The sequence below is a fragment of the Aquarana catesbeiana genome, linkage group LG01 (assembly GCF_042186555.1).
Source record: "Aquarana catesbeiana isolate 2022-GZ linkage group LG01, ASM4218655v1, whole genome shotgun sequence".
In the NCBI taxonomy this organism is placed as follows: Eukaryota; Metazoa; Chordata; class Amphibia; order Anura; family Ranidae; genus Aquarana; species Aquarana catesbeiana.
The window spans coordinates 836,848,757-836,876,736 of NC_133324.1; the positions used below are offsets into that span (position 1 = coordinate 836,848,757).

General features: G+C 41.4%; 1 protein-coding gene across 2 annotated transcripts; it reads left to right on the forward strand.

Moving 5' to 3' along the window:
• The first annotated feature begins 551 nt into the window (after positions 1 to 551).
• On the forward strand, positions 552 to 27,868 carry UGDH (UDP-glucose 6-dehydrogenase). Of its 2 annotated transcripts, none has more exons than XM_073608652.1 (12): positions 552 to 738; positions 8,742 to 8,910; positions 12,227 to 12,328; positions 13,344 to 13,544; positions 17,340 to 17,537; positions 19,930 to 20,077; positions 21,338 to 21,432; positions 22,055 to 22,185; positions 22,526 to 22,659; positions 22,806 to 22,897; positions 23,775 to 23,885; positions 27,211 to 27,868. In XM_073608652.1, the coding sequence occupies exons 2-12, from the start codon at positions 8,749 to 8,751 to the stop codon at positions 27,319 to 27,321; spliced, it is 1,485 nt and encodes a 494-aa protein (XP_073464753.1). In that variant the 5' UTR covers positions 552 to 738; positions 8,742 to 8,748; the 3' UTR covers positions 27,322 to 27,868. The 2 variants fall into 2 exon arrangements, with proteins under 2 accessions (XP_073464753.1, XP_073464761.1); XM_073608660.1 differs by lacking the exon at positions 552 to 738 and adding an exon at positions 5,659 to 5,777.
• Positions 27,869 to 27,980: the final 112 nt, after the last annotated feature.

A 27,980-nucleotide genomic window follows, 5' to 3' on the forward strand; every position in this document is an offset into this window, starting at 1 on the left:
CTTGCACAGATTGACTGGTCTGGTCTCCGCCCCCTCCTATAGATTTCTGCAGGCAACCTATAGTAGGAGGAGCGGTCTGGCCCCTCCCATATCTCTGCACAGGCACAGTGATGGTTCCACAAGGTAATATCTGGGTTTGCAAATACATTTGGTGTATATAAAGTGTATTTTTTTTTTTTTTTTCAACAATTTTATAAATATAGAATTTAAAAAAAAGTGTATTTATATCATGGTGTGGTTTCTGTACTGTATATTTCAATAAAGGTTTATGTGGCGGAGTTCAGCTGTGATATTTTATGATTGGGTTTACATGGACTTTATACAGGACCCGGTATATCAGAGTGACATCGTATATAGATATAATACTCCCCGGATACGTGGATATAAATGGAAGCAAATGCTGTATACAGGAAGAGGGGGGGTCCCCGAACATCGTACGGTCCTCTCTCTCCGGTGTGTATGGACAGCAGGCATGCTCTGTACAATGTATGGGAGGGATCACACCTCCATCTACATCCGGAGCACGCCGCCCATCCCCCTCCCCATTCATCACTGCGATCCCCTTCCCTGCACCCCCACCGAGAACAGCCTCACCCCGCGACTTCCCTGACAGCCCAGTCCCTCCCACAGGGCGGGGCTAACTGGAGTATATGGAGTTCCAGGACAGTAGAGCGGTCGGCATTGGGTGACGGGGAGTCCGCTGTACACATCACTGAGAAGAGAAGAGGAGAGATCCAGGTGAGTGTGGGATGGGGGGGTCACTGCATTGCTTGTGTCCCCGATCATCTCATACACTACTAGTCTCATCATACAGTGCCAGGGTTCTATGTAGGATCCCAGTGTTCTATATACAGTACCAGGGTTCTGTATACAATGCCAGGGCTCTATGTAGGATGCCAGGGTTCTATGTACAGTACCAGGGTTCTGTATACAATGCCAGGGCTCTATGTAGGATGCCAGGGTTCTATGTACAGTACCAGGGTTCTGTATACAATGCCAGGGCTCTATGTAGGATGCCAGGGTTATATGTACAATACCAGGGTTCTGTATACAATGCCAGGGCTCTATGTAGGATGCCAGGGTTATATGTACAATACCAGGGTTCTATATACAATGCCAGGGCTCTATGTAGGATGCCAGGGTTCTGTATACAATGCCAGGGCTCTATGTAGGATGCCAGGGTTCTGTATACAATGCCAGGGCTCTATGTAGGATGCCAGGGTTCTGTATACAATGCCAGGGCTCTATGTAGGATGCCAGGGTTCTATACCCTCCATGCTGCAATGGACTGATCCTGACTGGTGGACATCTGATTTTTGTTAATAGATTTTTTTTTTTTTTTCCCTTTTTATTATGTACCCCCATTTCCCTAATAAGATCCATCTCGGCAGATCATCTCCTCCTGGGAAGTTCTCCTCCAGGAACTTGGCAGATCTGAAGGCTTTACTACACACACGAGAAGAGGAAGAACTGAAATCTGATCATACATTGGGGGGGGGGGGGGGTACATAAATCAGAGTCCAGATGTTCCCTATTGCTGAAAATTACAGAGCTGAGGGGGGAACATGACTGTTACAAAAAAGATACTCTTCATACTGTGCAACTTCATTACTATGTGTCTAAAACTTTTAATTTTCTTTTTCTTTTGGCTAAAGTAATAGGATAATAATAATAATAATAATAATAATAATAATATAAAAATATTTTTTGTGATATTGGGGGAGATTTCACTTTTTGATTTCTTGTAGACCCCACAGAAACTTAGATGACATCTCCCCACCATAGTTGGGGACATCAGCTGACACCCGCCTGCATCCAGTCCGGTCCACTAATAACAGACGGATAGGGATCCATTCCCCATCCATCCGGCAGATTGGAACAGATGACTCGGGTGGAAACGGGACAGGCCATCAGTTTCCATCTGACCACCCCATAGAGAAAGAGAGGGCTGTGTCCGCTCTGCATAGAATAACTGTCATGGACCTGTCCTCCGCTTGCTCAGCGATGATCAGCGGATAGATCCCTCACTGAGCAGGCAGATCCGCTCAGCAGAGTCTGCCCCGTCTGCAAGGGGCCTAAGAAGTTTTGGCTTTAGATACTTTAACTCTTTTCCTGGAATGTTGTGATTATTATTGGGTTTATAAGTAATTTTATCTCTCGTTGCTTAAACAGAGCAGACTGAAATGTGATTGGTTACTGTTAAACCACAATTGGCACAACATCCTGGTTAATTCAGGTGTGAATAGATCCTGTATATGAAATCTGGGGTGTGGTGGTCTCCTGAAGGTCTGAGAAGTTTGGTTCTACAGGGCTGACCAGTGGTCTCTGGGACAGTCCCGGGTGTCTACCAGAAAAGAGAATGCAAATAGATCCTATACCTGCTACCATTGCAGTCCTAGAAACAAAATATTTGTGCAGTAATCGGTGTATTAGTGTTTTCATGATGGGGTAAATTATATTCTTACAATTGTCCTTGCTAAATAGAAAAGGGCCCAAGCAAGGGTACAGGAAATCAAACTTTTCTAATTGCTGCCTCTTTCAGGCTTTCTTTTTTTTTTTTTTTTAATGTCCAAATTGTAGGCCAGTCATTCCCAACCAGCATTCCATGGAACTCTAAGGTTCCCTCAAAAGTTGCTAGGGGTTTCTTGCGCTGTGGTTGATTGACCTCCCTCTGGTGGTGCTTGCATAGTTCCAGGTCCACTATGGTTTGACCAAACCAGTGGCATGATGCCAGTAATCATTCTGACCACCACTCTAAGGCAGGGGGGGGGGGGGTTCTTCTCACTGACGGCCAATGTAAGGGGCACATTCCTAATGACCCCCAATTAACCTATTTTAGGCGTTTTCTGAGACTTAAATTATTTCAAGGGTTCCACTGGGTTAAAAAGATTGAGACAGGCTGCTGTAGGTTATAGTTAGAATTTTCCCTCCTGTTCCCCTCCATTGAATGCCAGTGTGGTGTTGGCATCATGTCCCTTTGACCGTAAATGTTTGTCCAGTGCAAAGTGACCCAGGCTGGATGATATGTAGTACACAAGGCAATTGTCCCATGCCCTTCCATTGTGTTACCTGGCTATCACTGATTATGGAAGGTCTTGCATGCATTGGAAAAAATCATATTAATTCTTTTTTTTAACTGAGGAGCGAATTTAAAAGTAGTTGTAAAACTTTTGTTATTTGCTACCAGATTATCGGCAATGTGAGACTTTGGATATTCAGCTCTATATGTTTTCTACACACAATATTTTGCTGTAAGCTTATGTCTACTTGGCACGTTACTTTACTTTATAACTATTCAGTGGATATTTTGTATAAGTCATGGACGTTCATTGGAAGATGGCTCAGGGTTGTCCAGGTCTACTAGATGAGATGAAACTACAAGTTCAGATGTTCTTGCTTGCTCAGAATTCATTGATATTGGATGTTGCCTACTTGGCTTTCTAATGGAAGAGTAGGGTTTTATGTTGTACAAATGACTTTTTATAATATACTGGAACTCTTTCTATATCCAGTAATGTGAGTGACTGTGAAAGAAATCTCTGTTCTTGAATGCTCCTTCTGTGAAGTGTTCACTGAGGGAATGAAAGGCCCCATTTATTACCTGCAGGCGCCGTGCTGTCAGGAAATCCACTGGGATCTCAGCAGTATTCCATACTCTTCTGCCCTGACGGCACGTACTTCTGAAGTGTTCTGGTGGACATACACCTAACAATATGATTATTTGCCGAATCAGACAATAAGAGCAAATCTATGACTTGTCAAAGACCCATAGGAATTGGTTTACTGTAAGCTGATAGACTGACCGCTTTGCAAGTGAAGTTGCAGTTTGCAAGAGCATTTTCCCCAGAGTTTAGTGGATGAGGTGAAGTGACTTGATCATCCAATTATGTGCAAGCAAAAATGCTGTGTGCCTTTTTTTTTTTTTTTTTTTTTTTTTTTTTTGTCTTGCACATAAAATTAGATCATTCTTTTACAAAGTGAAGTTTTACCACATTCACTGAGGCCTGGGGAAAATTTCCTTTGTGCAAGGCGAACAGACTATTTTTCATTTAGTAAATCAGGGCCACACTGTCATAAAGTGCATTACAGAATAAGCAATAAGCCCTAAATTTGAGTTTGTGTATTGTGTTCAGGTGCATAATGTTTACTGTATGTAAAGTTAGCCATACAACAAAGTCCCATATTTATAAGACGTGCATGTTTAACTCCCATTTATTTAGTATATTCTTGAGGATTGCCCCATTACTGTCCTTGTCTTTACGTGTATGCTGTGATTCACATTTTGTTGCAAATGCATTTTAGATGTGCTTTTGTTCATATGTTCTACAGTGTTAAAGCGTTAATAAATCGCTGGCTCTTTTTAAACGATGCACGTTTAGGAGATATTTACACCGCAGAGGTTTAAAAACAAAAAAGAGAGAAAAAATTTAAACCTGCAAGGCAATTGTATAATGTGCTACTATGCGTCACGTACTGGCACATTATGAAATATTCACCTTGGTATGAAGCCCTTCAGTGCTGTAAAGTCACCGCTGAGAGGGCTGATTTGTTCCCCTTGTCTGTCTTCCGGGTTCGCGAACTCCAGAGCCACGATGATGCCCTCGGTTCCGGCACGAAGCTCGGGCAAGGTATGCCGGTGTCTTGTCAAATACAGTCCCCTATCATATAGTGTCCTCCCTGTACTGCGCAGGCGCAGTACGGAGGACAAAAGAGACGCCGAAAGTCTCCGAAGTTTAACAGCTGATCGTCAGCTGTACACGGCGCCTGCGCTGTTATTCTCACCCTATGTCCAGGATCATTCCCTACTATCCAAGTGGACATAGAGTGAGAATATATAGTTGCCGAGCGCAGCGAGGCCGTGCCCGAAGCGTGGCGAGCGGCCCTCTTACACTGCCATCGCTAAGAACTGCCGAAGCGCCGTGTACAGCTGATGGTCAGCTGATCAACTTCGGACATTTTCGGCATCTCCTTCTGCTCCGTACTGCGCAAGCGCTGCGCCTGCGCAGTACGGAGCGGACACTATCCGATAGGAGGACACTATATGGCAGAACACCGGACCTTCAGAGCGCATGCGCAGCTGACGTCAGCAGCTGCATGCAGGATGAATATCTACTAAATGGTGCAGGTTTAGGAGATATTAATTTTACCTACAGGTAAGCCTTATTCTGCACCTACGTGTTGGTAAAATTTTCCAAGCAGGGTTTACAACCACTTTTAATGTGTAGATGAGATTATTAATAATATTATATAGCTCCAACAATTTGCACAGTTCTCTACAAAATAAAGGGAGACAGTACAGTTACAATGCAGCTCAGGAGTAGAATTTCCTTGCTCATGGAGCTTACAATCTGAAAGGGGGAAAGTGGTATAAAAGGTAAGTGTGGGGGTGGACATTCACTAGCCGCTTAGAAATGAATGAGATTAATCATATGTTTAGAGATTATCTCCACTAATGTATGTCAGGCTTTACTTCTACATCATCATTGCTCTTTAAAGCCCAATTATTCACCGTCGCCCCCACATAATTTGTGTAATAGATCAGACTGTAGTCATAGAATTCCCTGTAGAGATTTCTGAGTAGCCACGATTGCACAACTCCACTGGAGACTGTATGATGGCAGCCCCCTCCCTCCACTGACGTACGTCTCTGTCAACCATATGGATGTACTTAACGTGTGTATCCGGAGGAATTCCAAGTTTCAGAAGTCTAGAGCATGGAGGGCCGGGCTGTCTTTATCCTGTGCTTTGTCGATCGATGAATAGAGGAAAGATCCAAAGTACTCCTACTATTACATATCTAGGCTTTTCATAATGTTTGTGTGGCTTTGTAATCTCTCAGAAGTGATAAGGGTCTTGTGCCATTCGTAAAATGTAAATGATGGCTTTTGTTTTGTTCTTTTAATGTTAAGTTTTCTTTGTTCTGCCCTTTTTTTTTATTTTGGTTCTCGCGTCTAAGTAATGTTGTATATGTTGTAATATGTTCACCGATTTATGTGGGACATTATATTATTATATGTATGTACACATACAGTCAATATTGACCAGGCCAGAATTCAATTGACAATGGCTGATTTGTCCAAGTCAACTGAATTTTAACATATCAAGGGGACAGCTGAAGACTCTTTGATGTGTTGATCTTATGCAAGTCTACCTAGGTGTGTGAGGTGAGGTATGGTCTGGAAACCTAATTGAACATTTCAAAGGGTACATTGTTTAAAGGACCATAGAAGAAGTATTTATTGATGGTAATTAGACTTGAGGGGGTAACAATAAGATCAAAGAGTATTTTGGGTTGACCTAGCAGAAACTCCCTCCTAGTGGACTAGTATTTCAGAGAGGACATTCAAGCTGGCATTTAGTTTTTTTGGGTTAGGCTTATCTGTGTATGAACACACAGACCTAGGAACATGAATGATATACTCTGCTGGATATTTTTGTCATCTGTGGACTTTGGACTTTGTTCTGTGTTGGAAGTCAATAAAGTGCATCTCTCTGGAAAAATTGGGTTGCTGCGGAAGAGTACTTACTAATTAATTATCATACCCACGATACCACTATACTACTACACATATTATTACCAAATCACTACATTGGGGCCGTGACCCGTTCCTTGAAGGTCATATCACTACAAGTAATTCTGGAAATGTATGTTAAACCAACCCTAGTCTTGCATTCCGCTTTACTTTTTGGCCTAACATTTTAAATATCAAGTGACCATTCTACAGTGGACTCCTGTGTTGACTACAGTTATTTTGCTGGAGGTGCCCCAAACAGTATATAATATTAATATGCTTAGGGACTTGTCAGAAATCACGATGAAATGTTAGTGTACTTTTGTCCTTTTTTAAAGTGATTTTAAACCCAAAACTAAAATGTAATATATTGCAGTCTACCAACCCTTAATGTAGGGCAGGGCTTGACAAACCCCAGGTGCCAGGTTGCCCTTTGCAGAAGTTTCAACCTGGTGCCTGGGCTTCCGCCCAAATACTCTCCGCGCATGCCCCCCCCCCACTATGTATCTTGGGCCCCACTTGCCCATCTGCTGGCCTGGGACCGGCATAGCCAGTGCCGCTGGGTAGAGGGGATGGAAGGGAGGAGAGCAGACATATGTCCACCCTCCTCCCCTTTTAGTTGTTGACCCGGAAGTTGGTGTGACGTCCTTTCCAGGTCCCTGATGACCGTTTCCCCGGCCATTAAGGCAGAGAAAGAATTAATGCGGTGCAATGTGCATTGCTTTCTATTCAGGGGAAACATGTGGGGTCTCGTTAAAGAGAGCCTGTCACCAAAAAAATCGTCACATCGGGGCATTTAGGGTTTTTATGTAATCTTCAGGCCTAAATTTTTTGGCTCTGGCAGCAGAAGGGTTAAAGGAGAAGTTTACCTTTGGGAACATGTTACACCCCAAAGATTTGTTAGTTTAAAAAAAAAACTTCTAACTTTTGTCAAGCCCTGATGTAGTGGATACATTAGTCTTCTTCCCCCTTTCCTTTTTTTTTTTTTTTTCCTTTTCACCCTGTGATATTGCCAGTGACACACTTCCTTTCTTAGGGTGTATCCACTCTGGATGTAGGAGCAATGGAAACAGCAACATTGTTAATCTGGGGAGAGGGTAGTGCTTGATGCACTGTAAATTTTATACAGGCTTGACTAACCAACAAAAGCTGAACGCCAGCTGAAATTTTCAAGCAGTTATAGCAACAAGTTTTGTGTGTGCATTGTACGTATCCTGCCTGCGTTAAATAGTTTTTCTCAACCCTGCTGCTGCTTTTGCTGGACATCGTGCTCTGTTAAAGGTAGTTAAATAATAACAGCTTCACTGGACGGATCAACGGGTGAAAATAAAGGGGGGGCCTGGGAGCCTATAAAGAAAACAAATACAGACACCATATTTAATGACTGGTGAGCTGCAATACATTTTGTTTTTGGGTTTAATACCGCTTTAAGGTACTTATCGGTGATTGTTTAATGATAGCCATAGGGGTTGATTTACTAAAGGCAAATCCACTCTGCACTAAAAGTGCAGTCACTGTAGATCTGAGGGGAGGCTCTGCTGATTTTATCACGTGCAAGCTAAAATGCTGTTTTTTTTTATTTTCCTTGCATGTCCCCCTCAGATCTACAGCGACTGCACTTCCAGTGCAAAGTGGATTTGCCTTTAGTAAATAACCCCCCAGACCGCACAGGGTTGTTAGATGAGAAGCCAACTCCTGCTGCGTTTCAAAATGTGAAGGTTGAGATTTGTGCAACCATGCTTGTGGAGCAGAGCAAGGCTGTAGATGGCTCCAAGCACCAGTGTCCACTTATCGAGGGGAAAACAATCACAAATGATGGGTCTTCTAACCCATCATATTGCTGTTTCCCCTCAAAGAGCCATTACCTGCTGTTTCTGATCAAAATAAGGTTTTCGGCAAGGTCTGGAATCTGTCTAAAGTCTACAGGGGGAGGCTGATAACTGGGACAGGTAGGGTCTGGTAGAAAGATTCAATAGCATATGGGGGAAAAAATGATAGAATATTTATAAAACTAAGAAATGTGCAGAAAAGTGGACGGAGTAAGCAGTGGAAAGAATGATGGGTTGGGGAGAACGGGAGGTGAAAAAAAGAGATGGAGACCGACAGATTGGGGGGGGTTGTTTTCTCTGCCCAATAATTTAGCCCTCTTAGAAATGCTATATGTCAATTCTGTAAAATAGGAAGGTTAATATAATTTTTTTTTTTTTTTTTTTTTTTTTCAATTTACAGCATAGAAATGTTCAAGATTAAGAAGATCTGCTGTATTGGTGCCGGCTATGTTGGCGGTCCTACTTGCAGCGTCATTGCTCAGATGTGCCCTGACATCAGAGTAACGGTGGTGGATGTTAACGAGACACGAATCGAAGCATGGAATTCTGACACCCTCCCCATCTACGAGGTAACCATTTTCGCATTTTTGCTTGCACATGATTGGATGATCGAAATCCGCAAAGCTTCCCCTCCTTTCAATCTTCCCCTCAGATCTACAGTGACTGCACTTGTAGTGAAAAGTGGATTTGCCTTTAGTAAATCAACCCCAATGTACTCAGTGTAGTGACCTACAACCTACACACTTAGATTTATGGCATTCTATTGTATAGTTGTTGCCATAAAGCTTTTCACAGGCTCAACTTTAGCATTTGGATGACGTAGTTCACTTTTTTTTTTTTTTTTGTAGTATACCAGAGTAAACAAAAAAAAAAAAGGGGGTATAAAACATTTAAAGTGATTCTAAGGGCACTTTTTTTAATTTTCAATAACAATGGTATATTCCTAGCTCTGTGCAATGGTTTTGCACAGAACAGCTTCGATCCTTCTCTTCTAGGGTCCCCTGACGGCTCTCCTGGCTCCTCCACCCGCTGAGGATTGTGCATGCCAGCTCCCTCGCCGGCTCTGTGTCCATAAAACACACAGAGCGGCTCATCCCCACCCCCCTGGGGATAAGGTGACTGCATTTGTGTGTTGTGTGGCTTTTAACCTGGTGATTCTGCCAATAACACACCAACTATCCTACAGTGACAATACTTTTTTGCCTGAGCTGTAACTCTGGATGAGCAGCCTTGTCACCCTAGGACAAGAAGTGAGTAAGGACTACAGAACACTTTAAATCTATACTCCTTACATTTACTTTTCTCCACATGGTGTTTAAGTGGCTTCTATGGCTAACCTGTATTGTACCCGAGTGAAGATGACTGCCCACATAAATGAACCAAAATACATACAATCGATTTCAGCTATATGAAAGGTTTATTATGATTTCTCCCATATTTAGTACAAAAATTGAAAGGTCATTGTGTGTTTGGGCCCAATCTTTAAATGAAAACTGCAATCAGCACACAGTAAAAAGCCACCATACTTTCCCTTTAAGTCTAATCACTATTGGCTTTTTACCCTTGCTGTACTTCCTCTGCTGAGTTGGCAGTCATGTTGTGATTACAGCGTTGAAAGATCGGGCATAAAAGCTGCAGGAAGTGACCGGTCAGATATACTGCAGATTATACTCACTCTACAAGACTCTTTATTGTATGTAGTAGCAGCAAATGGAGTCCTGATTAAAAGTTTCTTGAATTTTTTTTATACAAAAAATACAGTATTCAAATCTACAACTGCATTACCTCCTTCTGTTTAAAACAATATATTTCTTTAGCCTGGCTATATGCTGGTGCATTTATTCTATTGAAGAAACTGATATTTGTAAGCTCTGCTTCTATGCTAAATATAATAAATGGGATCCCAGACAAGCAAAGGAGCCACTTTCACATTTCAACTAGCTTTTGTTAATTCAGTGATCGTGTCTTTGACACAGAAAGTGATCTAGAAAAAAAAAAAAAAAAAATGATCGTTCCTTTTGGTAGCGTTGTCTTTCAAGGCTAAATTTGATTTTTCTCTAGTATAGTAAGTAAAATGCCAGGCTAAACCTAATTAATCTTTAAAAATGCCCCCCCTTCCAACACCTAAGCTAGCCTACCTGTGTAAGAAAGATGTATATGCTGACCTATTTTCAGGCTGGTCTGGTTTGGGCACGTGATCTCCCATGTTGGCTAGCAACGACTGCAGGGGAGAGGATGGAGTGCTGACAATGAATGGGCCATTGAAGCCTATGGGTAACGTTGCTGCTCTTAGACATCCAGCCATTGTCAAACACTCTCCACTCTCTGACATGGGAGGTCACATGACAGAACCGGAGCGGGCTGAAAATGGGTAAGCAAATACCTTTCTGACACAAGTTAGTAGGCATAGGTGTTAGGAGTGGGGAGGGAGCATTCTTAAGATTAGTTAGGAGTTTTGCCTCGAATTCCACTTTTAAAGAAAATTTTTAAAGTAAAAAATTTGAAAAAATACACTTTCCTGTTCAGTGATAATCCTAAACCCTAAAAGCTGTACCCGAAAAGGGCAAGCAGAGGGCTAAGGTCTAGTCACCAGTGTTGCCGGTAGGTCCAAGAAGATAACTTTTCCCCATTACTGACTTGCTATGCCTTGTTCTGCACTGTGTCTCTGTAGAGGTGGCAAGAACTTTTATTTCCTGATGTCAGAACTTCTAGAAAGAACAGTGAGCATCACAGTATAATAACAATATAACTGTATAGTAACGTCATCAATTTCACTCCAGATCTCGTGAGACTAGTAGTCAGAGGTAGCAGTGCCTAAGATCTCACACTGCAGATATACAGCGATGAGGCTGTACGCAGGAATGCCTAGGTACCCTCGCATCTCAGGAAGCACACTGCAATTTTTCCAGCATTTCTGTTCAGGATAATGCCAAGACTTAAAGGATAAGTTCACCTTTTTGTAACTTGTTACATGTCACCTATATTCGGGGTGCAACATGTTTCAAATCCACCGGACCCTGCACCTCCCTGGCTCCCCGTTGGCGGGGGATCTTCTCCCCCTGCTCTCTGTAAGAATCTACAGAGAACGCAGCCACCCAGCCACCCAGCCAGGTCACTCAGAGTTCAGTGAATTGAAAACCACAAGATCCAGCAGTCTTTCATTGACGATTCCTGCTACGATGTACAGCCAAACAGCTTGCACACATAGCCTGCAAAAACCTTCCTGGGTGCAATGCTTTCCAGGCTCCCAATTTAAAAAATATAAATGCACTTCTTTTCCTTTTTTTTTTTTTTTTTTTTTTTTTTTTTTTTTTTGGTGAACTTATCCTTTAACATTTTTCTCCTTTTTTATAACATAGCCTATCTTCACTTTGAGTTCAGATCCATGTTATTAGGGTGGCTTTACACTGCCTCACTGCATTTTGCAAAAGTTTTTCATGCAAATTAGCTGTGCTTTCTCAGTTTTGGTGTGGTTTCAGAAAAGCACACAAACTCCTGTATACTGCATGTTTGGTGCACTTTCTGAAACTGCACCAAAACCGCGGGACATCATAAAGGGTATGGGGGGGGGGGGGGGAGAAATGCAGCTAACCCGCACAAAACCCGTGGGTTAGCTGTGCTTTGCCCAGCGGACTACATCAGGGCAGTGTGAAGCTGCAATTATAGCTAAAACATTTTAGTTCTATAAAGTTGAAAACTGACCTTTTTGTCCATGACACTTGTGGACAATTTGGCTATGATTATTTTTGTGTCATTTGACTTATAAACCATAAAATTGATATCTGCCAGGTGGTAATGTATCTAGACAGTGATCTTTTTGATTTTCCCATCTATGAACATTTTGGTTTGATTTCCCTTTTTTTTTTTTTTTTTTTTTTTTTGCAGCCGGGATTGAAAGAAGTTGTTGAATCTTGCAGAGGAAAAAACTTGTTCTATTCTACTGATATAGATGGAGCCATACAAGAGGCTGATCTTGTCTTTATTTCTGTAAGTACCTTTTTTTTATTATGTGCAAAAATAAGGCAATGATGAGGGATGGTTCACTTTTTAAATAAAATGGACTATGCAGTGAAGGGACCCCCATTGGGTTCAAATATACTGTGCAGTTTTGTAAAATCTTGCTTAATGTGGTACTCCAGAAGCGTCGCTTAAAATCCTTGATTGGCTTTCCCCATCCTGGCTAGCTGCTAGGATGCAGCATATGTTGCGTGCTTCTCCCCCAGTATCACAGGAGTAAGCCCACTTGTTTAAAATCCATGCCGTGTGCTCTCTGGTGCAATAGTGGCTGAGCATAGCATTGCTGCAACATGTAGGGGGAGGGCACTACATATGTGCAGCTTTTAAATGGGGGTGAAACTCTCTTGTTCCTGTGATGCTGAAAGGAAAGCGCTCAACACATGCTGCATGCTAGCAGCTAACCACAGTAGGATAATTCTAACAATATGTGAGTTTTTCAGCCAGGCTTTGGGGCTGTTGTGAATAGCCTACAGGTATGGCAATTACAATAAAGTAGTATTAATCTATTTTAAAATGCTGACAGGTGGGTTTTTAAGACAGACATTATCGGTCTCTTCTGTCATAAATGCACCCCACGCAGCTCGGCGTACATGTACGTCATCTGATCTGTGCTGTGGTGATGTGGAAATCACGTCATCGTGGCCTAGCCATTCAAGCGGCTGAAGAGACGGAACCCTGAAGAAAGTTTGGGTGAAGATGATAGCAACCAGGATCTGCAAATTGGTGACAGCACAGAGCTGGGGGGCACATTATGACAGGTACGTTTGCCATAATGTGGTGCATGCTAGCACATTATGGCATGACCCACCTAGGGGCCAGTGTAACATAGTTTTTAGGCAATATTTGACAAAACTGCCCAGTGTATTTTAAGCAGCTTGGGCCCCTTTACTGCAACTTCAATTCTATTCAAAAGGTAAACTTGGCCTTTAAAGTGGGCTCTGTCAGTTTTTAACATTTCCTGCCTTTTTTTTTTTTTTTTATGTAGGTAAACACGCCAACAAAGACCTATGGAATGGGCAAAGGTCGGGCTGCGGATCTTAAATACATTGAGGCTTGTGCCCGTCGTATTGTTCAGAACTCAAATGGCTACAAAATTGTCACGGAAAAGAGCACAGTGCCTGTAAGAGCAGCAGAGAGCATTAGGAGGATATTTGATGCCAACACAAAACCTAATCTTAATCTGCAGGTAAGAATTAAAGTGTGCACTCTTTCCAACGTGGGCATGTGGATGTTGGTATCCATTTTAAAGTATATTTCTGTCACATATACCATCCTTTTGCAGGGTAATTTCCGTTTGTGCTGTCTCGAGGCACACATGAATGGCCTTTCTTGCATATAGTTGCATAGTAGGTGAGGTTGGACTTTGTCTTTTTTCAACCTCACCTATGTGTGTGATTAAAGGTCAGTATTACATTGTATATCCCTGTATGTTGCGGTCGTTCAGGTGCTTATCTAATAGTTTGAAAAAACTATTGATGCCCCCTGCTGCAACCACCGCCTGTGAAAGAGAATTCCACAGCCTTGCCGCTGTTACAGTAAGGAGTCCTTTACGCAGTTTAAGGTTAAATCTCTTTTCTTATTTTGGTGAGTGGCCGCGTATCTTAAACTCCCTTCCGCGAAAGTTTTATCCCTATTGTGGGGTCACCAGTATGGTATTTGTAAATTGAAATCATATCCCCTCTTAAGCATCTCTTCTCCAGAGAGAATAAGTTCAGTGCTCGCAACCTTTCTTCATAACGAATATCCTCCAGACCCCTTATTAGCTTTGTTGTCTTTCTTTGTACTCGTTCCATTTTAAGTACATCCTTCCCGAGGATTGGTGCCCAGAACTAGACCGCACACTCCAGGTGCAGCCCGACCAGAGTCTTGTAGAGTGGGAGAATTATCGCTGTATCTCTGGAGTTAATCCCCTTTTTAATGCATGCCAATATTCTGTTTGCTTTGTTGGCAGCAGCTTGGCATTGCATGCTATTGCTGAGACTATCATTTACTAGGACCCCCAGGTCCTTTTCCATCCTAGATTCCCCCAGAGGTTCACCCCCTAGTGAGTAGATTGCATTCATATTTTTGCCACCCAATTGCATTATTTTACGTTTTTCTACAATAAACCTTTACTGCTATGTAGTTGCCCACCCCATTAATTTGTTCAGATCTTCTTGCAAGGTTTCCACATCCTGCGGAGAAGTTATTGCCCTGCTTAGCTTAGTGTCATCAGCAAATACAGAGATTGAGCTGTTTACCCCATCCTCCAGGTCGTTAATGAACAAATTAAACATGATTGGTCCCAGCACAGAACCCTGGGGGACCCCACTTCCTACACCTGACCATTCCGAATATTCCCCATTTATCACCACCCTCTGAACTCGCCCTTGTAGCCAGTTTTCAATCCATGTACTCACCCTATGGTCCATGCCAACGGACCTTACTTGGTACAGTAAACGTTTATGGGGGACTGTGTCAAATGCTTTTGCAAAATCCAAATGCACCACGTCTACAGGCCTTCCTTTATCTAGATGGCAGCTCACCTCTTCATAGAGGGTTAATAAATTGGTTTGGCAAGAATGATTCTTCATGAATCCATGCTGATTACTGCTAATGATACCGTTCTCATTACTAAAATCTTGTATATAGTCCCTTATCATCCCCTCCAAGAGCTTGCATACTATTGATGTTAGGCTAACTGGTCTGTAATTCCCAGGTATGTATTTTGGGCCCTTTTTTAAATATTGGTGCTACATTGGCTTTCCTCCATTCAGTTGGTACCATTCCAGTCAGTAGACTGTCAGTATAAATTAGGAACAATGGTCTGGCAATTACTTGACTGAGTTCCCTAAGTACCCTTGGGTGCAAGCCATCTGGTCCCGGTGATTTATTAATGTTGTTTCCCAAGTCTATTTCTAATTCTGTCCTCTGTTAGCCATGAGGACAAACACTGCAGTTTTGGTTACTGAAGCCCCCCCCCAAGTCCCTTGTGAAGACTGATGAGAAGAATAAATTCAGTACCTTTGCCATCTCCCCATCCTCTGTAACCAGATGTCCATATCATTCTTTATAGGGCTGATATGGTCTGTCCTCCCCCTTTTTTTTTTTTTTTTTTTTTTTACTGGAATTTCTTGGGTGTGTGTTTTTTATTTTTTATTTTTTTTTTTTTTTGCTCTCCTCTGTCTTTCATATTTTATCTTCCACCCTAATTGCACCTTTACATATCTTGTTGCATTTTTTGTAAAGTCTGAATGCTGATGATCCCTCAGCCTTGTATTTTTTTTTTTTTTTTTGAAGGCCTTTGCTTTTATATGCATTTTTACATTAGTTAAGCCATCCAGGACTTTTGTTCGCTCTTTTAAATGTATTTCCCAATGGGATGCACTGGCTAATGCCCTTATTATGCTCTTAAAGCAAACCCATCTCTCCTCCGTGTTCTTTGTTTCTAAGATTTTATCCTAATTTATATCTTCTAGCAAGGTTTGCAGTTTAGGGAAGTTGGTTCTTTTGAAATTCAGTGTCTTTGTGTTCCCCCTGTGTTTTTCCTATTTGTGTTATTTATACTGAAGCCAATTGACCTGTGACTGCTGTTTCCTAAATTGCCCCGTATTTTCCACATCTGTGATCAGGTCTGTATTGTTGGTAATCGGTGGATCTAGTAATGCCTTGTTTCTAGTTGGTGCGACTATCATCTGACCCATGAAATTGTCCTGCGAGAAATTTAGGAACTGGCGAGCCTTAGGCGAATGCGTGGTTCCCTCCGCCCAGTCTGGATAATTAAAATCTTCCCATCCTTGCTGCTAATCCAAATTGTAGGAGGTGCGTCTCCCCCCCCTCCTCCCTCAGGTTAGGGTGGCCTATAGCATACTCCCAGTATTTTCCCTTTTGATTCATCACTTTGGAGCTCCACCCATAAGGATTCCACCTCCTCCCTAGCTCCCTTATTGATGTCATCTCTCACATTCACTTGTACATTATTATTGATATACAGGCGTACCCCTCCCCCTTTTTTACCCTCTATCCCTGCGATAAAGGGAATACCCTTGAATGGTAGCCAGTCAATCGTGAGAGCTGTTGAACCAGGTCTCTGAAATTCCCATAAAATCCAAGTCCTCCTCGTACAACAGTATCTCTGGTTCACCCATCCTGTCCGCCAGGCTCCTGGCATTGGTGAACATGCCATGTAGTTTAGACCGGTCGCATACTGTCCCTTTATTGGGTGTTTAGAAATTGCAAATAGGACTTAATATATTTTGGGTTTATGTGCTTTAATCAACCTACCACTAATGCCCCTGATACTATCCTCTAACATGTTCATTGCTGACAATCTCTACCTCTGCGAAGAGCGGTGTTCCACCCACTTTTGAGAGGCGGTCTTAAACAAAAGACCACCTCTCCACCACTCGTTTTTGGTTAGTAAGTTTTTTTTTTTTTTTTTTTTTTCTTCTAACTTACCTTTTTATGAAGTACAGCCTGTACTTCCGATCCATTCGGTCTGTGGCGCAGGACGTCATAACCTCTTCTTCGGCGTGAAGGGCCCAATAAAGCAAGCAAAGGGCAGCAGTTTGAAGACCACTGTTCTACACAGATGAAACCTGTAAAGAAAGCTTGGCTATTGGGTTATTGGAGCTCATTTAGTCTGCTAACCCCTTTTTAGTAAGTCCATAATTTTTCCTTTTCCATTTGGTGCACAGATGCAAGATTTACTCAAATGTCAAAACAAAAGTAATCCTCAAATGTAAATGGAATTCTTTGCTGCTGTCTTGCCTTACTGCCTGAAGTACTGGCCTTTATAATAACTATGTACCTTACTATTTTACATAGTACTTGGTTATTTTAGCTATTGTAATGTCAACCTTTTAGATGCACTGACTGCACTATGACTTTAGTGATGCTATGTAGGACCAGACTGAATGTGTCGCCCCCCCCCGCAAAAGATGTAAAATTAATACATATTTGTTCAGGGAACAATTCTGAAAGAATCTTCTTTTGTCCACAGGTGCTCTCTAACCCAGAATTCCTTGCTGAGGGAACAGCAGTTAAAGATCTTAAGAATCCTGACAGGGTGTTGATTGGAGGAGACGAGACTCCTGAAGGGCAAAAAGCAGTGCGTGCTCTGTGTGCTGTTTATGAGCATTGGGTACCCACTGAAAAAATCATCACCACCAACACTTGGTCATCTGAGCTTTCCAAACTGGTAAGTGTATTGTCTATTTCTGCTGTTGGCACACTTCTTCTTCCCCCTTTTTTTTTTTTTTTTTTTTTTTTTTTTTTGTGTAGGAGATGCCTTGGGTGTGTGGTTGTAAATACATGGAACTACCGTGTTTTAGAGTGGTGAACTCCAGCAAAGGGAGAACATTTGATAAAGCTGAAATTAGAATTTGTGGCTTCCACAAGCCAGTTGGAACTGAAGTAGCTTATCTCATCTTTTGCCAAAACTCATGACAGATTGACCCATACAAGCCAGTTTGTTAATGGTTGAACATCTCCAAACAAAAACATTACACTAACCAACCAGTACATCTTGTAGCACCTGGGTTTTAAAGAGACTTGAAGCTGCATGATGAGATAATTGCGTTTTTGCCTTGTAACTCTGAGATTGTGTTTATTTGCCACAAGTTTCAATGATCTCAATAGAGTTGAACCATATCTGTGTTTGTCATCTGAAAGCATGCTAATAGGTTCATTGACTTTCTCACAAGTGAACCAGCATTTAAACTTTTGAAAAGTCCTGCCTTAGATCACACAGCAAGACCACTGTTTGTCAGTCAGAAAATCCTCCTCTCTGCCCTCCCTGATTTAGTTGAACCTTGTTACTGAGACCTTAGTTTCCTCGCTTTATTGCTAAGCTTTGCCATTCTATTTCACTCCCATTTTTGCAGCTAGGCAGGCTTAAGCCCTATACACACTATTAGATTTTCTGCAGATTTTTTTTTTCTTCAGATTTACCAAAACCATATAATATGAGGTCAAACCTTAAGAGTTTCAATCTGTATGCAATCAGGCAGGCCCTTGCACTACATGGTTTTGGTAAATCTGACCAAAATCTGTGTGTATGGGGCTTAAGTTGACCATAGGGTAAGGGGCCTCATTACTGTTGGTTGACCGTGAAATGGCGATTGGTATGTCATGGCCTTAAACACGGAAATGTTGCCCTCAGCTTGAGGGAACAAAAAAGTATTTTCTTGTAATAAAGCTTATTAGCAGCCATGCTGCGTTATCTGGTCTTGGACCAGGGTGTTTTATTTTATTTATTTTTTTTAAGCTGGCCACACACCTTTTTAGTCTGCTTTTTAATGTAGGACTAAACTCTGTAAACAAAACACTGTTGCCAGGAAGTGTTGTGTGTTTTTTTTTTTTTTTTTTTTTCTCACAGAAGAGGCTCTGCATGTCCTGAATGTACACTGCATGCCTCATAGCATTATCGCTAAAGTCCTCCCACCACATTGCGAATTTGATTCTGCTGCTGATTGTCTGCTATTGGCTATGTAGTTGTGTCAGCTAAGCAATCCAGTCATTTTCTTTACAATCAGGCCCTCTCTACATAATTACTAAATTTTGGAAACAAAAAAATCAGACAAAACTCTCTCACTAGCTTTATGGTCTATGGGTTTATGTAGGTTTAGACCAGGGATATGCAATTAGCGGACCTCCAGCTGTTTCAGAACTAAAAGTCCCATGAGGCATAGCAAGACTCTGACAGCCACAAGCATCACACCTAGAGGAATGATGGGACTTGTAGTTTTGCAACAGCTGGAGGTCCGCTAATTGCATATCCCTGGTTTAGACGGTGATAAGGAAGTTGTAGTAGATTATAAGAACCATCTGGGCAGGGACTTACTTTAATGATCCTTTTTAATGTAAGAATTCACCCACCGAGTAGAGGTTTGTTTCACTTTGTAAAGTTTATATTTTGACAAAGTTTAGTAAATGAAGTGAAGCTATGTTTAATTCGCTCATCCAAATGTGCAAGCGAAACATGTGTCGTGTATTTGGTTTTGTTAAAGCAGTATAATGCCCAAAAGCAAATTTATTTATTGCAGCTTACCAATCTGTGTGTGTGTGTGGGTGGGGGGGGGGCGGGGGGGCGGGGGGGGGGGTTCTTGGCTTGGTAAACCTTTAACTTGCTAACGTGAACACAATTTGCTCTTTTGAGCTTTGTGCCGAATCTAATATATATTTCTGTGTGACTTGTCTAAATAGTTGGACTTGGACCCCTTTCACACTGAGGTGGTTTTCAGGTGCTTTAGTGCTAGAAATGGCCTCTGAAAATCACCTCCCATTCATTGCAGTGTCTTTTCACACTGGGGCGGTGCGCTTGCGGGACGTTACGAAAAGTCCTGCAAGTAGCATTGTTGAGTGCTGTAAATGGCGCTCAAACGCCCTGCCCATTGCAATGAATGGGCAGCGCTTTGAAATCGCTGCAAAACTGTACTTTTTACCTTGTTTGTAAGGTAACCACTGCCCCACTAGCAGCCAAAAACGAGCGACCCTTTTAACGCTAACGGCCAGGCGCTGCAGTGTGAAAGGGGTCTTAGTCTGGCAAGCAGTAAAATTTTAATCTTGCCTCTCCTCCCTTGTCCATCTAGGCTGCCAATGCATTTCTTGCTCAGAGAATCAGCAGCATTAACTCCATCAGTGCCCTGTGTGAAGCCACTGGAGCAGATGTTGAAGAAGTGGCCAGGGCTATCGGCATGGACCAGAGAATTGGAAACAAATTTTTGAAAGCCAGTATCGGTAAGTATTACAGTTTTTTGCTAAGGTATATTGCCTTATTAGAAAACAGACCTTCTTATAATTTAGTACGAAGTTACTTTTACTGTTGTGTAACCTATTAATACTCAAGCCTGCACAGATTTTAGATAGATAATTTTTAATTCAGTGCTGGTCACAAACTTAAGAAAACATTTAATCTTGTCACAACGCCCCTTGCTTTTAAGTTTCCCAGTGCTGGTAAATTTCAGTTATTGTGCTAGTTTCTGTACACAATGAAAATATTTTAGTAGGATTGAGTTGGGTTATGTTGCTGGGTCAGGCTTAATGGAACCGTAATCGCTGCTTACTGGGATTATTCTTTCAGTGTTCATTTAGGTTAAAGCTCAATTCAACAATTTTCAAGTTTAAATTGGCAAAATAAATGTTTTGCTTTTGATGTACCTGGGCTAATTTCAGTTTTAATCAGGCAAGACTAAGGTGAAGTGTTAGGTTTGTAAAGGTTAAGGGGTTGGAGACCAACATGCTTTCTCTACCATTGGCAAATACTAATAAACCCAGTACAGTTTAGATCTCTGGGTACCAAGTACTTGGTGAATTAAAGGTGTGTGGTGGGGTGGTTGTTTTTGTTTTGTTTTTCTTTCTTTCCCTGTGACTAAGGCTGGGGTCACACTAGAGCAGAGAGCGGCTTACAGCAGGGGGTCCGATGCATCTCCATTCACCGGTTCAGGTCCAAATTCAGCTCGAAAATTTTTTGGCTCAATTCGGACCTGAAATAGATCAAAAGATGCATAGGACTCCTGTGCAATTCGCACCGGAGATGTGTGAACTGGCTCCATGGAGAGCTGGTCAGTCTCCTGCTGTGCGAATTGGAGGTGGAGAAACCCACATCCAATTCACAATAGTGTGAACCCAGCCTAAAAGTGAGGAAGAAACCAAAATCTTAACTTGCTTCTCAGTTAAAATTTAAAAATCTCTCCTGTATTTAAGGGTCTTACTTTTTACAAGATTTTGTTTTGATGGTTGACCTGACTAAGCATGATCAAGGTCATTTCTCCCACCCCCCTGTTAAAAAAAATAATTCTGCAGAGATGTCAGTTCAGACACCTAGAGAGAAACCATGTTTTCCCTATAAAAGTTTAAGGGAGGAAGTTTACTGCATGCAGACCGTTTTTTGACCATACAGAAGTACTGATATAACAAATTGACTAAAGCAAACACTTTTTTATGTGTGTATTTAGTTGTATTTCAAACCTGTAAAAATGTTTTCCCTTTTTTGTACAGGCTTTGGTGGTAGCTGCTTCCAGAAAGACGTGTTGAACTTGGTTTACCTTTGTGAGGTTCTGAACTTGCACGAAGTAGCAAGATACTGGCAACAGGTACATACTGCCTCTGAGATCCCAGTGTCCTAAAATAGGTTTTGCCCCTTCTGGAAAATGCCTGCTTCCAAACCTTTTTTTAAAAGGCATGGTCCTAAAATCCTCTCCTAAACTAGCTGCTGGTCTGCAATAGGCCTGAGATCAGGGGAGATTAGAATACACACTCTGTTGTGGGTAAATGTTGGGTTTTCTATAAACCTTTTGTGACCATCACTACCAGTTGTGGGCTAATAAGTGCGTTAAACAGTGCATTTTCTGTGCCTGTCATCTAATTCAGCACAGGCCATGTGATTCTTTAGAAACACCAAAAAGAAACCCCTAAAAACAGCAAGCCACTTACAACATTTTGTTGCTTACCTTCTGAAATGGCATTCAGAGGTGGATAGGTATATATCAAACTTATCCAGCATAATTTTTGTGTGTGTGGTGTCGGGGTGTTTTTTTATTTTTTGTGATTTATTGGTTTATTAAACTAAAAATCTATGCTTAGAAAAGCTGATGGATAAAAATGTAGACAATTGTAGTAGAGTCTGAGTTGGGTAGTAAAAAGTGGTGTTAATGCAGAGGTTCCCATGAAAGTCCTTATATCCTACTTATTACACATATGCTTTCCAATTTCTAGGTTATTGATATGAATGACTATCAGAGAAGAAGGTTTACCTCCAGGATCATTGATTGTCTCTTCAACACTGTAACAGACAAAAAAATTGCTGTCCTGGGATTTGCATTTAAGAAAGACACTGGTGACACAAGGTAAGCAACATGGTGGTTAGAGCCATCCTTGCACTAATGCCTTCTGGGAAATGGAAGCTCTATACTGTCAGGCTTAGTATGCCACTATGAAACTCCATTTTATACAATAATGGCACAATTTTGACTATGTGAACTCAACAATAGTAATCAAGTATCAACTACTCATGCTAGCAGGTTTTGTATGACTCCCATTTTGTTTCATCTAATAACCATGGAAGTCAGAGCTGCTGTGCACTTAGGCCCCTGATGTGAAGGCTATTGAACACTCTGCGTCATTATTGGGTATCCTCAGTACCTGTATATTGGGTTAAATTCTTTCTTTATTTTTCTTTACCTCCAGAGAGTCCTCCAGTATTTATATAAGTAAATATCTAATGGATGAAGGAGCAAATCTGCACATCTATGACCCCAAAGTACTTAAAGAACAGATTATTATGGACTTATCCCAGCCAGGTGTAGTGAAGGATGACAGAGGTAAGCACAGTGGAACGGACTGTGTGAGCACTAAACGACATTCATTACAGAAGCCTTTTTTATCTTATAAACCTAATAATTCGCATCTTGGTCAGTGTGTGACTGGAACTTTATGCTATGTACTTTTTTTTTTTTTGTGTTTGTAGTTGCAAAGCTGGTCCATATTTCTACAGACCCATATGAAGCCTGTGAGGGAGCTCATGCCATGGTGATCTGCACTGAGTGGGACATGTTTAAGGTTAGTGAGAAATGGCCCATCCAAGCAGTTTTGATCATTTAGATAAAATAATTGTTATTTTGAATTTGAATGTCACTCCTTCGTTTTGAAGGAAGGTTTCCTACTTCCAGAGATGTGGGGTAAAGTTCCTCCTAAGGCTCGCAATAGACTGCACAAACTTCTTACCTGCAACCATAGTTTGCAGGAAAGAAATTTCTTGATTCTCCCATCAACACAGCCTGTGATGGGGGAATCCCTCCCGCGGAGCCAGTGTGTTCTCTCAATGGGGCAAGCTATCCTTGCAGTGAATATTGCTAGTGGCTATAACAGGCACCAGCAATAATCGCATGGAAAGTCCAGCAGGCTGGTTGTATCAACTTGGGTACATGGTTCAAATCTTTGCTGGTTCCTGCTGAACTGGCCGAGATTCGAATGCTCTATGACCAGCTTAAGGAATTGCTGCTGCCACCATTTTTCGAGTAATCTTGGCTATGATTATTTGATTTGTGTGTGGGGTGTGTTTTTTTTTTTTTTTTTTTTTTTTCTGTGAAATGAGCCCTTCCTGTTTTTTACTAATTAGAAATTACAGCACATGTGACTACAATTGATTTGAAAAATATTTTATTGTTCAAAAGCAAAGCACTCTTATGTTTATGATGAGTGGCCAGTGTGGTCTCAATCTCCTGCCAGTCTGTTTCCCTAAAGGAAGAGCTGGGGAATGGTGTGCATTCCATGCATTCGGAGCAGCCTGTGCCTTGAGCATCGGTACGCTAGGCAATAGTCCTGGATGGGGGTATGCTTGTAAGGGTAGCTACAGCGGGGTTCCCAGGGGCTTTACAAGGCAGCTATATTTTATTTGTTGTATAGAAGATTCAATTAACGTGTTCTGTTCTATTAGGAATTGGATTTCCATCGGATCCATTCTAAGATGTTAAAGCCAGCATTCATATTTGATGGAAGAAGAGTTCTAGATGATCTCCATGGAGAACTACAGAATATAGGTTTTCAGGTACAGAGTGACTATTATATAATTGACCTTAGTGTTAAAACATGCTAACTGTAATTTCTTTGACCTGAACCTGTATTCTTATAAAACGGCAAGACCTTTAAATGTACAGGGGGTCCTCGACTTAAGAACATCTGAGTTGCGAACGACTCCTACGAACGGGGCCCGAGTGACGTCACTGCCGGCCGACTCATCCTCTCCTTGCTGGAGTGAGCCGTTCCTCCGTTCCTGGCCTTTCCCTTTGTTACTGAAACCTGCATTTATGACTACACCCTGCCAAATGCAACACCTCCCAGTTCGACTGGTTGGTTGTTTGTAGCGGAGCTTCTTCCTGATTTTCAGAAGGACAGGTTTCTAAAGAACTTTATTTAGTCTAAAGAACTTAATGAGAGATGGGAATAGAAGGTAGGGCTTTTACTTGCAAATCGTAAAATGAAGTATAAGTTAAGAGCCAAGCAGCTCCAGACATTTTTGCCAGTATCATATTGGATCTGTGTTATGGTTTGATCAGATTCTTTCCCATCCTGTTAGTGGATTTGCAGACGATAATCTGAATAAAACAGATTGAAAATGTCAAGTTTTCTGATGTTGCAACTTCATCATGAAGTTCTATATTGGGTCATCGTATTCCACCCTGTTTGCATCAGTAGTCCAGTCATATACAGGAACCACCCTGATGCATCTGGTTAGTTATCTGTTTGAGATCCATTCCTGTAATTTTTTTTTTTTTAAATTGGTCTGATCCCCAGCCTTGGCTGTGTTTCCAGGAATAAAATGGCAAATAGCTGCTCTAAGGAAGGAGTTCTGTTCTTCGGGCAAACTGTTCTATGGGTGGAACCATGCAGACGTTCTGTAATTTGGACATATGAGTAAGAGGAAGAGTATAAACTTTCTCTAGCATGACTCACCTATTTGAACTGATGTATGTTGAGCCATTACATCTAAAGTTTTGCAACACCACCCTTTTTTACAAGGGCATAGCTGACTTCTTTTTTTTTTTTTTTTTCCCACAAACTCTCTTAGTATTTTCTTAACCACTGTATAAACAAAAAGCTGGAACAAACGTTTTTGCGGTTCTGCCTGTAGGAGCATATGCCTGAAAAAGCCCTGGTGTGCATGGACACATTGGCTAACCTGGAGGGGAGATTCTATGCATAAAAAAATAAGGGATCAAAAGCCTGTAGGAGCCACTTTGAGCTGCAGTGTGCATGAGCCCTTATGCTGTGTACACACGAGCGGAATTTCTGTCGGAAAAATCTTGGAAGGTTTTTTGGACGAAATTCTGCTCAAGCTTGCCTTGCATACACACGGTTACACAAGTTCTCTGAAATTTAGACTGTCAAGAACGCGGTGACGTACAAAACTACGACGAGCCAAGAAAATGAAGTTCAATGCTTCTGAGCATGCGTCAAATTGTTTCCGAGCATGCGTGATTTTTTGCGCGTCCAAATTGCATACAGACGATCACATTTTCAGATGGGAACTTTTCCCAGCCGAAAAATAGAGAACATGCTCCAACTTTTGCCGGCTAGAATTCCGCCAGCAAAAGTCCGATGGAGCATACACACGGTCGCATTTTCCGACCAAAAGCTCTCATTGGAGTTTTGCTGGTGGCATTTCCGATGGGGTGTACGCGGCATTAAAGTGATCCAGTGAGGATAGAAACTATTGGTGCTGACTCTTTAGCTGGTTCCAGATCTCCCATACTGATCATGGGGTTCATTACATAGCTAGTACTTGCTTGGAATGGACTTGAGATCTATATTCAGCACACCTGTGTTAAAGTTGACTGGAGCTTTTAAAAGCTGTTCAAAATCAAATCTTGTTAAACATTTGATGCTGTGACAGGTAGTGCTGGAATTTTATCTAGAAATGATTTTCTTATTAAAGTTGAGCCTCACAAGTTAAAGCGGAGTTCTGCTTTAAAAAAAAAAAAAATTAATTAACAAAGGAAACGCAGACTTATGTTGGAGATGCAAAGTAGAAAAGGGAACAATGGAACATATATGGTATGGATGTAATCTGGTGAAAGGATTCTGGAATAAGATATATGAGATCTATCATAAGGTATCAGGAGTGGATTTGTCCCCGAGTATGGAAATTTCTTTATTGTCCCTGATACCTAAATCAATTAAAGACATTATTCACCATATGACATCAGCAGCGAGAACAATAATAGCAAAAAACTGGAAAAAAACAAACAGTCCAGCTTTAGCAGATTGGATATGTGAGATGAACGAAATACAATACATGGAGGAACGAATTAGAGAGGAAGGGAATATAACAAACCAACTACCGGAGAATTGAAAAGAATGGGAGAAGTTACGGTCATCGCGGGAGGTACTAGAATTTATATAAGGAAGGGGAAGGGAAGGAAAAACTTTTTTTTTTTTTTTTTTTTTTTTTTTGTAAGAATGAGGTGAGCATGGGAAGAAAGGTAAAAGGGGGGTGGGTTAGGGATAATGGGTTAAGGGTGTTCTTTTAGAGGTATAGTAAGAGTAGGATAAGATGAATTGAAGAATGAAGGTGCTTACAGACTATACTTTTTAACAATCTTTTATGTAAAAGAAATAAGAACAACATGCTGTAAATTGCTTGGTTTAAATGTAAAGATATTTATGATTGTTTTAAATGAAAACTTCATAAAGGGAGATTGAAAAAAAAAAAAAAAATTTAAGTCAGCAGCTGCTGACTTTTAAAATGCGGACACTTACCTGTCCCAGCGATGCTGGGGAAAGAAGCCCCGTGGCTTCAGTCGGGCACCCACTGTGCATGCGCTAGCCTTGCCAGGAGGGGGAGAGGCGATCTCCATTTCGGTGTCACTGTGCGCAAGGAGGAAGTGGGAGCTGGGACCCTCTAATAAGAGGGTATCTGCGCCTCCCCCCCCCCCCCCCCCCCCCCCCCCCCAAAAAAAGGACATGCCAAATGGCTTGTCAGGGGGTCACCTCCCTTTTTTAAAGTGGTAGTTCCATTCTTGGGTGGAATTCCGCTTTAAGTCCTTTGTTTTTTGTTACAAGTGTCCTCACCGCAAAGACTGTCTCTTGAAATTCCCTAGCTTATGCGGTGTAAGGGTAGTGACAGGCTTAAACCCATAGAAAACATGGGACTGTATATAGTGCAGTATATACCCTAGACTACAGGCAGTGGCTTTTTATACTGTGTGTACATACATGTACCTTGCATTTGCTGGGGTGTTGGTGATCTTTTGTACAGGGCAATTCAAAAGACTTGTGTACAATCTCTGTTCTCTTTTGCTTGACCTATGGTGTAACTTCATAATTAAAAGTGGCGTAAAAGATATGTTAATTTTTACTGTATATTCTTACAGGTAGAAACCATTGGAAAAAAGGTGGCTTCCAAGAGAATCCCTTTCACACCGACAGCGGATATGCCCAAGATCAGTCTTGCCGATAACCCTCATAAGAAGCCCAGAGTATAATGTATCCAAGAGGCGGCATAAAGCTTGTGGATTCTAATCGTATAAACATGTCATGTCTGTGGGCACACTATCTGCCGTATTCCCTTTTTGTCTGTGTCCAGTTATATAGGTACATTGCATTAATAATTCCTATCTTAAGTATGAGATAATTTATTTGTAAATAATTCCCTTTACAGCCATGCTTGGCATTATGTCTGCCAAACCCTTGCAGTAAATTTGAAGACCAAACAGCCATGCTTTACGTCTTTTCATTTAGGTACAGAATGTCATCTGTTAGTTGCCCTCTATAACCAGTCCTATGGGCAAAGAGAATGGCACTGTAAATACATCCTACCATCTTTTGTGTCACAGACAACTTTTTTCAGTCTTTTGTATTTTGATATGTATAGGAATACTTTAAAAACTGTTCTATTTTTGGAATGTTTTTTATATTTTTATAAGCCTGTATCATGCTTCTGTCACTGACACCTCGAATAAGGATGTAAGCTAACATAACAAAAGGTGTTTTTGTAATGAATATTAATAAAAAAACAAATTAGAACCTTGACTCCTGTATGTTAATGTGTATGATATATGCTGAATTTCAGCACATAAAGACAAACCATATTAAAATGTGTGTGTGTGTGTGCGTGCATATATTAGCACATGGTTTATATGCT